General features: G+C 38.8%; 1 protein-coding gene across 4 annotated transcripts in view; it reads right to left on the reverse strand.

Annotated features, from left to right (window-relative positions):
• Positions 1–17,433, reverse strand: part of nlgn2a (neuroligin 2a) — a 209,626-nt gene that overhangs the window by 93,425 nt on the left and 98,768 nt on the right. For 3 of the 4 annotated variants that reach the window (XR_012592404.1, XM_074623509.1, XM_074623508.1), the window contains one exon: positions 12,558–12,611. The exons of the other annotated variant lie outside the window; for it this stretch is intronic. Coding sequence is in view for 2 of the 3 variants with exons in the window: in XM_074623509.1 (XP_074479610.1) it covers positions 12,558–12,611 (54 nt within the window). In the remaining variant the exon portion in view is untranslated. The remainder of the gene's footprint in view (positions 1–12,557; positions 12,612–17,433) is intronic. 4 annotated transcript variants of the gene reach the window in all.

A 17,433-nucleotide genomic window follows, 5' to 3' on the forward strand; every position in this document is an offset into this window, starting at 1 on the left:
ACCGCCGCCACACACACACAGTCTGTCGGACACTCTCTAACGTTACGCCAGGTTGACAGACCGTACGTGACAACGGCGAGCACGAAGCCACCAGCAACGCTACAGCTGCGAACACAGCACAAACACACACGGTTTTTCGGACACTCGCTAACATTACACCGGGCAGAAACACAGCTGACAACCTTGCAGCTAAACTAAATGGTGCAGTGGAGACTTATACTGGGGAAGTGGCTGCATGTGTTCTCGACAACACACGCAGCATCGTGGCTGCTAACTCTCCCAGACGGATGTACTGGGGACTCAGTTGTCTGTTTTGCTCATATGTTGCAGCTGGCGATAAATGATGGATTTAACCTGTATGTGCATCAGCTTATCGTTGCAGCTGGGCGGCTTGTTAGGCACTAAAACCACAGCACTGCTGCATGCAATGCATTAATCTGGTTAACGGTTAATGATCGGTTAATGAGGGTTGGGTATCTAAATTAGCATCCCTAGTCAGTGTTTACTTTTTCAACATTAAACCAGGACCACAATCTCTCCCTTACCTTAACCAAATGCTGTGAGTGCCGGAACATAACCATAAAAGCATCTTTAGTTGCTATTAGCAGTAAGAGCAGATGTTGAAGGAAAACAAATGGAATATGTTGTTGTGAACATTTTACTGATTCGCTCAGCATGATAGATGTAATTTCTAGGAGAAAGAGCTGCAAATATCTGTTTATAAAGCCAGTGTTGCAGCTTACAATTGTATTTTATATACACACACAAAACGCAGAACAGACCTTGTGCAGAGCTAAAACAAATTGAAACAATACTTTAAAATGTTTTCCTTCACACTGTAATTTGCTCTTGTGGAATAAAAGAAAGAATTACAGTAGTGCTTTCTTTTAGAATAAAACCTTCAAATCTCTTTAGTGGAACCATAATTTCCGGCCCTCCACTGCAGTGGCTAAATTGTGAAACAGCTCTTCACCGCCTCAAGTTTCAAGATGGGATGATTATTAAGAAGTGTCCATAGCTGTGTCCCGCTCTAAAGTCTCCTCCAACACCTCTTCATCCATTAACCCTAATAGGGCAATTCTCTCCTCAATGCTTGCAACCATATTTCCAATACAGCATTATGGGAATGGGTACTGTAGATGCAGACATAAATAGTAGAGAAACAACTATTGATGCCATTGAGGAGGTCAGCTGTCGTGGATTATCACCTATCCTCCACTGGTAGTGCAGCACTCTTCTTGCTAAAGCACCGAAGTAGGTAGAACTACACAGTCATTTCTGGTCCCATTTCACAATAGGCCTTTCCAATTTCTCAGTTTGTACATCCTCAATTCGTTTCCTCAACTCTGCTCCTCTTAGTCCCTCCCACGGGAGATGCGAGCGGAGGAGGCGAGGAAGAGACGCGAGGAGTTGAGGCAACAGGCATTTAACAAAATGAGACATCGTTGCCTCGGAGCCGTCGTCAATTAAATATGACATGTGGCACAGCTGCATCAGCTGTCCATTGTTTTGTTCTACCACAGCTGTATTTTATGATCTGTCAGATGAGCAGAATGGTTCTCTTATAGCCAGGCTATATTTACTATTACTAATTATATTATATATTTCATTGTGATAAGCACTACAGATGTTTGTATGCAAAGTACTAAACTATAAATAAAGAGTGACATTATATGTAAATATATATGATTGAGTGATTTATCTGTCTATCTATATGACAACATGAAATACAACAAATTAGAATGAAGCGCTGTCGCTACGCTGCAATGCTGGCTTAAATGTTGTGAAGTAGTAAAAGGTGAAGTAGTAGGAATAGTTGGAAAAGTGGAATTGGGTTTAATTCATATGAATATAGTTGAAAAGTTGAATAATACCAATAATGTATAAAAGATGTGGACTATTTTAAGGTTTGTATGAAAAGCTGAAGCTACACTGCATTGCAGGATTTAAAAGTTGAAAATGGAGAAAAGGTTTGAATGGAGTATGAATTAGTAGATAAGAGTTGAAAAAGCATGAAAAAGCAGATGAAGCATATGAATCGATGGAGATGTGGGAAAAGGGTGAAGGAGGTATGCAAAAAAAGAAGTTCAAATGAAAGTGTTAGAGCAAGGACTTAAATTTACTGAGAATGAGTTGAGGTTTTTGTTAATGTTCTATGTAGGATTAATGATAAAACATCTGCTGAGGTCTAAGCCTTGACAAGAGCACTTTTATTTTGACATACAGTGAAAGTTTGGAGGCTTTTATTTTGGAAGGAAAGCTTCAGCCTGATGAAAATCATGAATTTGTGTCAAATTTGGACATTCCGTCCATTTTCTTTGAATTGGCAAAGTTTTTGCGGAAAACGTTGAATATTTCTGAAAGTATGAAAGATATGAATTATCAAAATACACGTGCGCATGTCCTAATTGAGCTGAACGTTTTGATGTTTGAATAAAGTGTCTACGTTGAAAAATGTGGAAGGAGTTGAGTTGCAAAAAACCATGCTGAATAATAATAAAGATTTAGAAGAACAATTATTTGTCGTCAGCAGTTGTTTGCACTTGTAAACCTCACGTCACAATAATAGGAATATTATAAATATTATATTAAGGAATGTGGTCAGAATATCACCTTACGAGGCGCTACACAAACAATGAAGGGCAGAAAGTTTGATCATCTTAAATAATAATAAGTCCTGCCATGGTTTGAGGTCATTCCAGCTGTGTTGTCACGGCTCTTTTATGTCGCGGGTGCGGAAAAGACTTCCGCAAAGGATACAACGGTGTATCCTCGCTTATAGCTCCTCCAACAAGCGTCCTCGAGATGCATTTTAGGAATTGGGATGACCTTGGGAAGAGACGGGGACGCACAAAATCGGGAAATGAGAACAGCTAATGTGAACACTTCAATGAGATGCATATGCAGTATGCTTTAATGTACATTTTAGCTTTCAAAAATAATGCATCACCCAAGCATTAACTTAGAGTATAATTCTGTTACTGATCCCACTGGCGCCTGCTGGGAGGTGTTCTCTGCAATACAATTTGACAATCCCAAACTTCATTTGTTTCAGTGAGCACTTTAAAGTTTATTGATTTGGATTAAAGAGACCCATAATAGCTCTTGGCTAGGTCAAAGCCAGCATTGGGGTATTCACTGAGTTCCAGGAGTGGAAGAGGAGCTGAGCCAGCCTTCACTGATGCAGTCCCTTATAGCCAATACACATGGCAATAAACCCAGCCAAGTGAAAAACAACAAAAAAAACTGTGTTGAGCTTTTTCCCAAGCGCTAAGCTAGCTGACAGGCGACACGGCGCCAACCAGCTCTCTCTTTCCCCGTCTCTTTCTTTCTCTTGTCCCGCTCCATCTCCCGGTACCTTCCGATCCTTTTCATCTCCCTCTTTCCCTCAGCCTCCCTTCTTTACCTCCTCTTCACTTTCTTTGTCTTGTCAAAGGGTTTCAAGCTCAATAAAATACTATCTGTCAGCGAGCGATGTAGTAGGTGTATTCGACACGATATTGACACAACCTTGACACGACGTGGGCCGAGCATTGAGGTAATGGGGGAGGCTGGGAGCTTCGGCGGCGAATAACCGACAGGCCCACCGAGAGACAGAGTGATAGAAAGAGACAAGAGATTGAGCCTCTGTAGTAATGTTAAAATAAAGTTGGTTTGACAGTAGTGTTGATCCTTTCCTGCAGAGCCCAACTGTGCTTTTTTTTTTTGTCGTGTGTGGTTTTCTGCTGTCCTGTTTCCTTGTTTTATTTTGCATTTTCACAGCGTTCTGCTCCGTTTCTCCTCCTTCTTTCCATTCTCCTTTCATCATGTTTCCATATACTCCTCAATTTTGTCCCTGCGCCACCTCATTCCATTCAAAATCCTCTTATAAAGTAATTTGTACTCAGCGCACGAGGATGTAAAAACGGCGAAATAAATAATAGAACGGATGCCGGCCTGCACATTTCTCACCGCTGATTGCTCACGCTCCTTTTGTATTTCACAATTTAGAGATTTGGCTGTTATTGTACAGTACATTGAATATTACATTGGTGAAAAGCCTACAGGAAATGGAGGGATTTAGCAGGAGAGCATCTCCCTGGATGCTCCTAATTATATGAAAAAGATGAAACGCGCCAAGTCTCCGTCCTCGCATGGCGTTCTTTTCCAAAAAAACGAGGGTGAGCGAGTGCTGTAATAGGAGGGAGTGTTTTAGAGCGAATGTGTGCGTCTGAGGGCATGAGCGGAGAAGCCGATATGGAGAGATGCTGCATTGCCCACAGGCCAGCGTCTGTTAACAGAGTTATAACCACAGTGGAGGCGCCACATAATACAGAGAGACAGAGAGAGGAGGAGGATGGGGGAGAGTAACAGGCAAAAAAAGAGGAGGAAATTGAGAAAAATACGTTGCTGCAGACAAAAACAGAACAGAGACAAAAGCTTGTTACACATATAGACAAACTCTTATTATTCCTCCATACCATCTAGCATCTTGCCATCCAGGAGAGCATTGTGAATGTCTCATATTGTTTCTTGCTGAAGTGTCTGTGTGATAAAGCCACTCCGGCTCTCTGACGTCTTTCATCTAGCTCGCCATCAACAAAACCCTTCCTCTGGTGCTGCCATCGCTCTAACTAATGCCCCCATTATACTCTCTACGTCCATTTTTCCTGTCTTCCACTCCTCAACCACTTAATCTCTGGCAGTCACAAATATATTTTTTCTTCTTCTTAGTAATACCGTGTGATCATGCGATCCATTTTCAGCCGTTACGCGACACATTCAATTAAAAGACAAAGCTAATGCTCACTCATCCAGTTGGTGGAGAAGCACTTTTATTTTTGCAGAGCCAGTGTTACAGGCAGTTAATCAACAGCCTGTTTGATACGGAGCCATTGTTTTACTCTGAGCAAACAGTGGTCAGCAGGGACACTAACTTTCACAGATAAAGTTTAACAAGGCTTTGCTGCTCGGTCAGACCCCGCATGCTGTTTAAGAGGGTTATAATATCCTGGATGAGATTAATAATTATGAGAAACACAAGTATGAATGCTGACATTGCTCTACTGAGCTGTAAACACTGATTCCTGGCCATTGTTGTTTTATTTATCTATAATAACTTGAGTCATTACTGTTTGTGTATACAGTGATATTTACTGGAGAAGCCTGATACTAGGCGTGCTAAAGGAATGAGTCCTAAGACACGGAAATGAGTTAGCATATAAGCATTTACGGTTCCCTCGTCTGGCAGTCAATGTTTGTTTGGAATGGGTTTTAAGTTAGATGCCTGAAATAAGGTTTACGGTTTTAATGTTTTGTTCTACGACATAAAACGCATCGCGCTCATGCGACCGTGCTTTAGTTTATTTGTAGCCCAATGCTAGCTTTTTACTCCTGACGATGGCATTTATACTTCAAAAATCAAAAACGTGGTGTTCATTTGTGGAGATTATCTTGCTGAACAAAACGTGTAAGTATCATAAATGTGTGTTTGCCACAGAACTTATTTTCTGCAATATCAAAAACCCAATGGACCCATTGGCTTTTTGTCGAGGGAAACTAAATTGACGTATATTCTAATTCATGATTGAAGAATTTTATTAAAGCTTCCAGCCCCAAACGGCAGACGGACAAAGTTAGCGACTAGCTGGCGGTCGTTGGCATTTAGCAGCTAAAGAGTCCAATATTTCCCTCATGAGTTAGTTGAGAACAAAATGGAGCTAAAAGGAGGATGAATATTGAACGTGGATATGACTCCAAATGAATGTTTGTGATTCTCTGTGTCTATTGGATGTGGAGGCAAATGTTTTCTGCCACAACAACCATTTCAAGTGATGATATGTAAGTGTTAGGGGTGTTTACAGATTATTCCGTTGCCCCCTAGTGGCCTAAAAATCAATTAATGCAGCTTTAACAACATCAGAAAACACAAATAAATTATATTTTGCTGTTGTTTGATACATGTTTCTTATGTTTTGATATTGGACTGTGCATTTACCAAACTATAAGTTGCTGATCTTAGTTATCTGTGTACAAAATATAAATAAACATAAAACTTTCTTAGTTCTCCACAGCCTTATTTGGCTCTAGTGGCGTCTTGATTAAAAATAAATAACTTTTACCTGAGTGCATGCTCCTAGAAATCCCCATTATTCCCCTGTAAAGACTTGCCAATAAATAAGGAAAGCTTTCTCCTACAAGTTCAATGTACCTTATTGCAAAACAAATTTAATTTCCTTGCGCATCGGAAATTACAAGTACGCTTGAAATGCATTACATATTATTATATTTCTGTCTAGAGAAAGTGCAAGGAACCGCATGCAATAAAGCTGGTCCACATGAAAAGTCGGTATTCTGTAGCCTTGATTCTCCTTTGTTTGTATTGTACATCTAAAAAGCTCCATTTGATCAATACATTTCATACCCTACTAATTCAGTTCAAGTGTTAGTTATAAAAATAGAAAAACTGCAGTCTACCTTCTTATCAGAAATGCAGTATTGGCTCAGAGATTCTCTGAAGGTAAATCGAAACCTTTCACTGCTTTTGATTAATGATAGCCAATATTATACTGTAATTAAATACTCATCTGGATGGTTCATATTCTTATCATCACTAGTCATGAGGAAAATTGACTGCATTATTGGAAAAAGTCAAAGCTTCCTTCGATCCAACACATAATTTACATGTTTAATGTTTAAAAAAAGGGGGAGGACATTTAGCCTTGAAAGGATGATAAACATTTCAATCAGGAGAACGACAGAAACAGTAACATGATCTTTTGTTTTCTTCCTCTGTGTTGTTCCCTTATTTATCTCGGTTTTATTTTTTTGTGGCTAGGAAACATACTTAATCAGAGTACACCATTTCGAGGTTCTATATTGGTTGTAATTTGTTATTTTTAGTATTTTAGGGATCTAGCATATGAGGAGTCTAAAGTGACTGGCTGCAGATGAAGTACTTCATAATGCTTGACTCTCAAATAACCCAATATAACCTCCTGTAGCTCTCATATAATCTCCCCTTTTCTTCTTTATATAATATAAATAATGAAGCAGTGCTGTGTGTGAATGTATGTCATTTTGATATTTGATTGTTATAACACAAACATTGCATTCTTATATTCCCAGTATGATTTTTATTCTCATTAGGGCTGTCAAAGTTAATGCTATAATAATGCGTTAAAGCAAATTAGTTTTAACGCCACTAATGTCTTTAGTGCATGAACGCAACTCAGTTTTAAAGCTGGAGTGAAGATTCTGGCATATTTATGAATCCATCGGTACCAACCAAGTCATACTAGCTTGTCCTGAAGGAGACGCTCCAAACTTGCGCTAAATTTTGGCGAGGAAAAACTGGCAAGGCCATTTTCAAAGGGCTCCCTTGACCTCTGACCTCAAGATATGTGAATGAAAATGGGTTCTATGGGTACCCACGAGTCTCCCCTTTACAGACATGCCCACTTTATGATAATCACATGCAGTTTGGGGCAAGTCATAGTCAAGTCAGCACACTGACACACTGACAGCTGTTGTTGCCTGTTTGGCTGCAGTTTGCCATGTTATGATTTGAGCATATCTTTTTATGCTGTACCTGTGAGGGTTTCTGGACAATATTTGTCATTGTTTTGTATTGTTAATTGATTTTGATTTGATAATAGTATTAAATACTTGACAAATCTTCCTTTAGGGTACATTTTGAACCGATAAAAAATCTTCTTAATCGCAATTAACTATGAATAATCATGCGATTAATCGCGATTAAATACTTTAATCGGTTGACAGCCCTCATTCTCAATTGATATAAATCATAAAATATGAACCAAAACAATAGTAGTAGTGTTACTATACTCTAGCTTATCCCTGCACTGCACGCTCTTTATGTAAATTGCAATGCTATAAACTGTACTCCATCTGTGTCTGTCAATTTGGTTTTGATGGAACATTTCCTTTTACGGGCATGTTAGTATTGTGTGGCCCTGTTTATATTACTCTCTCTGTGTGTGTGTGTGTATGTGTGTGTATGTGTATGTGTGTGAGAGCGAGTCAGAGAGAGGTGACATTGTTCCTGGCAGAAATATGGTCCAGGTTTGGGGCTCAGGTGGCTCTGATTTGTCTCTGATCAGAGCTGACACACAGGATGGCATAGTAACACACTCCGTCTGTCTCTTTCTTGATTTAACTCGATCTCGCTCCTCTCCTCTCCACACACACACACACTAACAGAGCTGTGCTGTAAGCCCTATCAATCTTTTTGAACATCGACACTGAGCAGCACTGCAGCCCAATAGCCTTTGCTCTCACACCTGATGCAGAGCAGAGAGCGAGCCTCAGCCCGCCGCTGCTGCTGAATGAAGCCGTCTCTCTCTGGCTGCCTTAATTCCTCGCTGCTCTTCTTGACAGTACAGTATGTATTTCTTTTACTCGGATAGAATAGCTCATGAATAGGCTTCTGCATGGCCTAGAATATACTGCTTCAAAGCATGACACATTTGGAAAAAGGCTGTTGATACACAGCTGAAAGAATGAGGACAAAACGGGTGAACTGATTGTACCGGCCGGCCCGGCACGTTACGGGTGTTATTCTGTCGGTTTGAAAAATAACTATGGGACCAACTGAGGAGGGATTTTGTTAATAATGTAAGATTATAACCCATTCTGCACACTGAATGTGGTTTCTTAGACTGGAATTTAATTTGTGCAACAATTCAAACCATTGCAGGTCTTTGACAGTTGACAGTGCATCGCCTTAGGCTGGACGATTACACAGGTCAGACTCAGGAGCAGCTTGGAATCAGAGTGCATCTATTACAGCTTTTAGTATCATTTCCACCAGGCAAGAAGTAGCCAAAAGGTCAAACTTCAGACATTGTGCTGTATTACTGTTATTTACACGATGCAAACAGTGTACAAAAGCACTTTAGCTTTGTTTCTAGACTAATAATGCACCTGTTCTGCATCCAAATGAGCCAAATGATGAAAGAAATAAGCTGTATATCCATTTGCAGATGTTGAATGTTGATGGTTGAAACACACTGGTCCTTTACAGTGATTACCAGCAGGGTTGGAGCTACCAATGAGGACACAGTTCATGTCCTCGGTATAGTTTCTGCAATCTGAACAACCTGAGGAGCAGTTTACATTCTGCAGTTACACGAGGATGCTTCTAATATATATATATATATATATTTTTAGATTAAAAGTATTTAAAGATCCCCTCCAGTCATGTTCTGAGACATATAAAAATATGCTGCTTGGAATAATAATTTGTCTGTGAGATTTTCCATAAACAAGTTTGACTACTTCATTAAATATTCTTAAAATCATATCTACTTATTCTCCCTCACTGAAAAACACAGAATCTATAAATATGCTAATATTGTTTGTTTCAAAAGTTTAAGTGCTGGACACACGATGTCTCCTACTTCACTGAAAAGTCTTAAACTTTCCACATCACTCTCTTAAGTTACATATTGGACCACGATTGGCTTCCAAACTAGTTGTGATGTCACAAAATCCTGCTCGTATGTCCATGTTAATCTCAGATTTAAGGTGAGCGCAGCTCACCTTAAGCTGTTTCCCCCTTAATGTGAAAACAGCTTCTAGTGTCAAAACCTGCAGAGTGAAGCTTAAATATCACAGTGAAGTAACGATAAGTAAAACACATTTTGAGGTGAGGGGGACTTTAAAGGAACAGTGTGTAATATTATTGAGGATCTATTAGCAGAAATAATATTTATAACTATGTTTTCATAGTGTATAATCATGTGAAAGTATTGTTGTGTTTTCGTTTGCTTAGAATGGCGTTACCGCGTTTTTCTTGTAAAGAGAGGAGTGAGCGGAGGCGTACTCAGTTGGTTGCAATCTGCAACCACACCTTGAGATGCTGCCAAATCCTACACACTGTACCTTTAAATTTGACTCTTTTTAGGCAAAATATACTAAATTATATTAAAATACAATGAAGAAAATTCAGTATTTCTCCACTAGAATTCCATCCAGCGAGTGTAAGGAAGGCTTTGAAACATCATGTATGGAGATACATTTAAAATAGAAAACGGTAATCCTGATTCATGATTATTATACAGAAACTACCACAAGTGTTTCCAGGTAACGAGTCACAGAATTAAAGGGGAACACCCCTCAAATTAGGAGTTCTAATATGTGATTTCCATGTTTTAGGGAAGTTCAATCAATATTTGTGAACATGAGCTCCCCTCTTTCTCGAAGCCAGAAACCACAGAAGTAAGTCTCAAACTTGTGATGTCATAGGGTATAAAGTCTGGAGCTGCTCCATAGACAATGAATGGGAGACCCACAGGATGTTTGTTTTCTTTTTTACACTCAAATGAGCTTTATTATATTGTAGTGTTCTCAGGTGTGAAACAGAAAATGTGCTCATATACTCAGAACATCCCCCTGGGTGCTCTCAGTGTCATCTACAACATCTCTCCCAGTTCATCGTCTATGGAGCAGTTCCACACTTTATACTCTATGACATCACAAATTTGAGTTTTAGCACTCTAGTTTTTGGATTTAGGAGAGAGTTGTTTATGTACATTAGTACAGTATTACCTTCCAACAAAGGGGGGATGTTGGGAACATGAGGGAGGATGATTTTTCAGCATTATAATATGGTAATTACCAATTTAAACTCCCAGGAATTTTCATATGATTTTGAAGATATTACGCAGATAGTAGCCTCATTTTATAACACCTCATTGTTATCGGGTTATTACCCCATTAATGTTACCATATTACCTTTTTATAAACCACTGATATAACCATTTTATTGTGAGCATGATACTTACCAGAATTTTACTATACTATTACTAATAGTTTTGCCTCGTTGCTATCTTTAAAATGGGTTTTCCCATTATTACCCTGCTACATAAATTTCAGACTAATTATTAACCATTGTTAATACCAAGATACCAAGACCTGGTTATAACTTTGGTAATAACATGGTGTTACTTAATTATTACGTCTTTATTATCAAACTATTGCCCCACTATTACCATGTTATTACCAAGCTATTATGTAAAGTGCTACCAAAATGTTAATTGCACAGATATATGACTGAAGAAAATGAGAATAAAAAGGTGATAATCTGAATATTTTACAGACTAATTACTGATCTTTTTTAGTGACTTGCCATCAATTTTTTTTTTCAATTAATGGAGTTAATTGGAGTACTTATAACTATGACTTTTTAATATCCTGGCTAGGGCCCTGATACCAGGGTAACTAATGGACCTACAGTATATAGGAAGTGATTTTCAATACCTCTCCTGTGTGAGCAGGTTACCTGTTTTGATCCAACCTATGTGTATATGTTGTCTGTAGATTTCTATACCGTGCACGTGTTTCTACATTGTTTTGTGCAAGCTACCTGATTCTTATGTAGGGACATCTATCTTTTTTTTAAGTATCGGTAACTGACTCCTTTTTTGGTCTCTGTCCAGTGACTGTACCTCGGATGAATTCCAGTTTGGGATTGTGTTGCTGAGTTAGTGAATTGGGATCAACAGTTCCCGATCAAATGCTGTTAATTGCACATCGTGATGAAGGATTAAATACATATTCAGACGAAGGCGGAGGAGAGCGTCTCGACTGGGCTCGGCTGTTTCGACTTGCTCGCCGACTGTGGCAGCTGAAAAAAAAGTTGCATTGCCTGTGCCAGCGCGTTTGATCACCAAGAAAACCCTCTTGTGTCAAACTTCCACCGACTCCCAACTTCAAAAAACACCCCAAATCAAAGAGCATCACGGAGCAAGAAAAAAAAGATTCACCCGCACAACCCCCTCAAAATAGCATAAAGAGAAATATGTATCAAAATATCATCAGTCATCTTTTTCTCCAAGAAACAAGTCCAAAGGAACAAGGCGGGACGAGGAGGGGGAGGGAGGGTGAGAGTGCAGATACAATCACCTCCGTGGTGTGTATGTGCTGCAGGTAGGAGATAAATTAAAACCAAATCTTCCAAAGCAGGGCACAAGTGTCCTTGGATGTCCCCAATTTTTCTTTTCCTTCCTTGATTTGATGTTATCATCATTGACTTGGAATGAGGCTAGCTTAATATTTGTGTAGGTCCTCCTTTCTCAATAGCAATTTCATCCTTGAGCTGGGGCTTGAGGCGCAGTAATAATGCACCTCATTGTGTAACCTGGCCTCAATAGGTGCTTTGTTGCGCTGGGACAATGCTGTTAGATGGCCAATGTATTTTCAAGGGCACAGTGGTGATGATGATGTCCGAGGCTCTCTCTTTGTCTGAGAGCCAGATGAGGACCTCTGGAAAAACACACACAACTGCCTGTAGATGCCTTTATAATGAAGGGCTCCATTAACCAGCCGTCATGATCATCCCAGGTTACATAAGGCTAATGATTTGCATAGGAAAAGACAGCTTTTTTTTAATTGCAACGCTCAGCACATACACTTACACCAACACATCGGTATGCATCTCAGTCCCACCTAAGAGATGTTTGACTTGTGTGTGTGTGAGCTTTCCACTCTATGTGTACACATCCCCCAAAAAGACTTCAAAACAAGAAAAAAGGAAAAACATGCAACAAAAATACCTTCGTCTCGAGGCTTGTTCATTGAAGATTCATCATGTTTTTTTGTGAGCGGACCTAGGGTTAAGAAAAAAAGGGGGGAAAAAGAGAAAAGAGAAAATTCAAAAAAGATTACTGGCAAAAACGGAAAAAAAAGAATATCAAAAAAAGAAAAGAAGAAAGAGCAAAATCAGCAAGAGTTCATGGTTTGCTTATTGTTTTGTGTGTTTTCCTTTAAAAAGAGTACAAAAGCAAAAACAAAAGGCATCACAGACACAGATTTATCACAAGAAAAGACACAAGATCAAAGAAAACTGTTTTTGGATGTGATTTTTCTTCTCTCCCCCCTGCAGAAGAAAACCGCTGCCATTGTTTATGGTCCGTCTTTCTCTCTCTCGGCTTTAAACCTTGTTTGTTCCCTGAGCCTAACTTTATTTTTGGGAGCTGGGTGGTGCATGGCGGGTGGGGGTGGTGAAGGGAAAAAGGGAAATGTGGAGTAATAAGGCCTCTGTGTGTTTGAACCAGAAAAACGACTGATTTTGTTTTAAAAAGAACAGGCAAAGAAGAGGAAACCTATAGGAAGAACGGATCCTGATGCTCAAACCCCAAAATATGAATGCCACGTTTCAGCAGTGAAAGCACAGAAAACATTAGTCAATTCGACTTTTTTTAGATAGACACACTGAAGACAAAGACACCTTTAATTAGACAGCCAAATACACAATGACCCTGGAACGGTAAAAAAGGCGTGTTAAACATGTTTCAGATAAAATATGGAGTGTGTTTGTCATTATTTAGTGGTTAAACCAGAGAGCTATCCCCCCAGGCGGGTAAATAATTACATAGCACAACAGCAGTGTGTCAATTTGAAATGACAAGTAAGCGTGACGCTAATTGCGCCGAGGAGTTCAGGTAAAAGGTGAATTTGATCCCCCATCTGCCCACTGGCTGTTTTTGGTAAATTAAAAGAGTGGTGAAGAGAAAGAGAAGAAGAGAGAGAGGGAAAGAGAGAGAGAGAGAGAGCCCACAGAGGGGGAATCAAAGAGAAAAACAACCCTCTTTTTGTATTTGTTCATGAACTGCTCGCGTCACATTCAAGGAACTGTGACAAAGTGGTATCTGTGTCATCAACCCTCCTACTCCTTCGTCTCATTGAGTCATTATCAGGAGGTGTTTTAGAAAAAACGGCACAAAATCAGCTTCTTCTTTTATCATCCTCACACCTGTCATGTTTCGTGTCGAGATGTCACAGAAAAGAGACAAACAACCATATATATATGCAGACTGTTCACTTCATCTTTCACAAGGTGAATGTTAGTAGAAAATATTCTTCACCTCGGCGTTCAGAAAGTAAGTACTGCTACATACAAAAACACTCTTCAGCTTTCATCTTATGAATCCACTTTGGGAACTTGGAGGTTTGGCAAAGAAACTCGATTTTATTCAGTTAAATCTGTGGGAAAGAAAAAAATAACTTATATAACACAACACTAAGTGTCTTACAGCGAGAGTCTGCTCCTCACCAGGGGGTTGTAAAGATATTTGTCAATCATCCAATGAGAAGTACAGTACACACTTGTATGTCTGGTCGCTAAAGGATGCAGAGCGTCAAACACGTATATTCCAACATAAAAGTACACAACAAAATGTTTCATCAAGTCACAATACACAATCCAGTGAGGATAGAATTTAAAGGGGACATATCATACTCATTTATGGGTCCATACTTTTATTCTGGATTTCTACTAGAACATGTTTACATGCTTTAATGTTCAAAAAACACATTATTTTTCTCATACGGTCTGTCTGAATATACCTGTATTCACCCTCTGTCTGAAACGCTCCGTTTTAGCGCCTGTCTCTTTAAGACCCCCTCCCTAAAAAGCCCAGTCTGCTCTTGATTGGCTTGCGAGAAAAATATGGTGCAAAGGTAGTTCTCAAGCTGTGGGCGGTATAGTCTAATGAGTATGTCCTCTTTAAGATGTGAAGAACACAACACAGGTTGAAAGCTCTGGAAAAAGCTAGTAAGCAGAGCTTGAGTTAAGATTTGGTGTTTTCAAGCAGGCTCCTCCTGTAAGTCTATTAGTGTTGCCAAGTTTTAGATGCTAGGCGTACAAGTCTTTGACACCAGAGACCGGGGTTTGCATGTTTAACAGGTTTAATGTTTACAATGTTCAGCATCTTTGTTTAGTGTGTTAGCATGCTAATGTTTGCTGATTAAACACAAAGTAAAGCTGAGGCTGATGGGAATGTAATCAGTTTTGTTAACCTGCTGGCAGCCCTATAGGAAAAGTCAGGGCATCAGCAGAAGGATTCATTTTCTGGGAAACCATGAATGTTTGTACCAAACCATCAAGCACGTGTGGATGTTGCACCGGATAAGTCAGTAAATTCAGGGGATCATCAACGTCACTGGGCGTCATCCTCTGGGGACCATGAATGTCTGCAAAATTCCATGGCAATCCATCCAATAGTTGACGAGATATTTCAGTCTGGATCAAAGTGGTGGAACGATTAACAGAGCGACATTGCCATACATAGAGCCCCCAATAAATAAACGCCATTGGAGTAATTACACATAACAAGACAAAGACTTATGAAGGCGTGGGTTGTTACCCAGCTCAATCTGAACATGTACAAGCATTGTTTTTATTATTTCATCATGAAATAGCCATTTGAAGAAAGGCTTTTTATTTTTTGCCAGAAAAGCGCATTGGACCCTTTTTTTAACTCATGAAGGCTAATGGAAGGAAAACTTTTACTCTGAAAGTTAGAATCTAGTAGTTAAAACCGGAACGTTTATAATATTTTGTGGTATTTAAAAACCTGAAAGCTGAAGTTTATAATGTCTTCTGGTATTTAAAAATCTGAAAGATGAAGTTTATAATACTATTTATGGTATTTAAAAACAAAAAGCTGAAGTTTATAATATTTTCTATGGTATTTAAAAACATGAAAGTGGAAATTCATAATATTTTCTGTCGTTTAAAAACCTGCAAGCTGAAGTTCATCATATTTTCTGGTATTTAAAAACCTGAAAGCTGAAGATCATAATATTTTCTGGTATTTATGACCTGAGATTTATGGTATTTTTCAGAAGCACTAACCACCTGAAAAATCAGGTAAATTGTTGAGCATGTAAAGTTCATTCTTGACCTTTGGAAACAGCAGTTTACAGAGCTCAGGCTCCACTTACTAGCTTATCCTTGAGCTTCTTCACAGTCTTCCTCAGGCATGAAAACCTGAGCAAACTAATTTCACTGAGGAAGGTGAGATGCAGTTGAAAGCCATGAACTTGTCTTTTCTTTGTTAAGATAAGGCAGCATAATTGTTTTTTAGCTGAAACTCGTCGGGGTAAAAACGACATCATCTGCAGCTAATTGATTATTACATACGGTTTGTATAATATCAGGGACACAGATGTTATTGACTGATGTCAAAAAAGTTTGCCAAGTGCTAAAAAGGTTTAAATAGTAAACTTCCCATCAAAGAAAACCAGACATCACAACACTTTTTTTTGGGAGGAAAATGATAAATGGGGAAAGCAGAAATCAAGCAACCATTACCAGGCTGGCAACATGCTGAGAAAAAGAGTAAAAACTGAGCTTGATTGACATCTTTTTGCAACGAGTGGGCGAGGAGCCTAGCAGTGGGAATCAATCAGAGAGAAGGAAAAATAGCTGGGGGGGTTTTTCTGGACATTTCACTTTTTCCCAATCAAAGGTGGTGAGGAAGACAGGAGCGTGTGCAATTGACCCCCCTCCACACACACCTGTCTGTAGATGACAAAAATGACAGCAAATACAATCATAAGACACCCAGAATAGACAGTAGTGGTGCATTTAAGCACAGGGATTAAAAAAAGAGGATCCAGCACAACAGTTTTTTAAGGCTAATTAGACTTAAGCAGATGTATGACGCATGTATTTTCTGGATGTTGTAACCAATCACCTGTGCTACACGCAGAACTGCTAAAGAGTGTTTTCCACCTAAAGTTGTTTACATCCTCTCGCCTCTTTCTTTTATCCCTCTCTCTGTGAAACTCCTCTCTTCTCTCTCTCTCCTTGCGCTTTGCCGTGTCTGTATTGCCGGCCGACTGCAGCTCACTTTGAAGCTGGTTATATAACTCTTCACTTTGGCTCCGCTTCTCCCGACGGCCACAAACACACACATCATATATACAGTGCACATGCATGCGACACAGACTGGAACGCAAGAGGTGAGATGCACATTCATACGGCAAAAATAATACAATAAAGAGACAACAGAGAGACGAAAGAGAATCAATACTTGTGGTATTTTGTGGTAATGCACCTATTGAACTGTGTTTGTGTAGCTGTGTCTGACAGACAGTAGTTATTTTTCCTTTACTTTGCTGTACTCACATAAACTGTCTTTGTTCAGTCAGAACAGAGAGTGTTCCAGTTCAACTAGTTTCTCATTCACTAGGTTTTCTTTTATGAATGACAATATGAAAAAAAACAACATGAAGTGTCTTAATACGGTGTTCAGACACCAGGAGACTTTCCTTTAAATCATCACCTGTCTTTAAACATAATCTGTAGCCTTGAGATATATATATATATATATATAATATATATATATATATATATATATATATATATATATATAAATAAATATATATATATATATAAATATATATATATATATATATATATATATATATAAATAAATATATATATATATATTCATATATATATATAAATATATATATATATATATATATATATATATTAAGGCTGTCAATCGATTAAATTATTCAATCACGATTAATCGCAAATTTTTTATCTGTTCAAAATGTACCTTAAAACTGAAGTTTACAATATTTGTGTGTTTAAAAACCTGAAAGTTGAAGTTTATAATATTCTCTTTCATTTAA

Source organism: Sebastes fasciatus, chromosome 22, assembly GCF_043250625.1.
Source record: "Sebastes fasciatus isolate fSebFas1 chromosome 22, fSebFas1.pri, whole genome shotgun sequence".
Taxonomy (NCBI): domain Eukaryota; kingdom Metazoa; phylum Chordata; class Actinopteri; order Perciformes; family Sebastidae; genus Sebastes; species Sebastes fasciatus.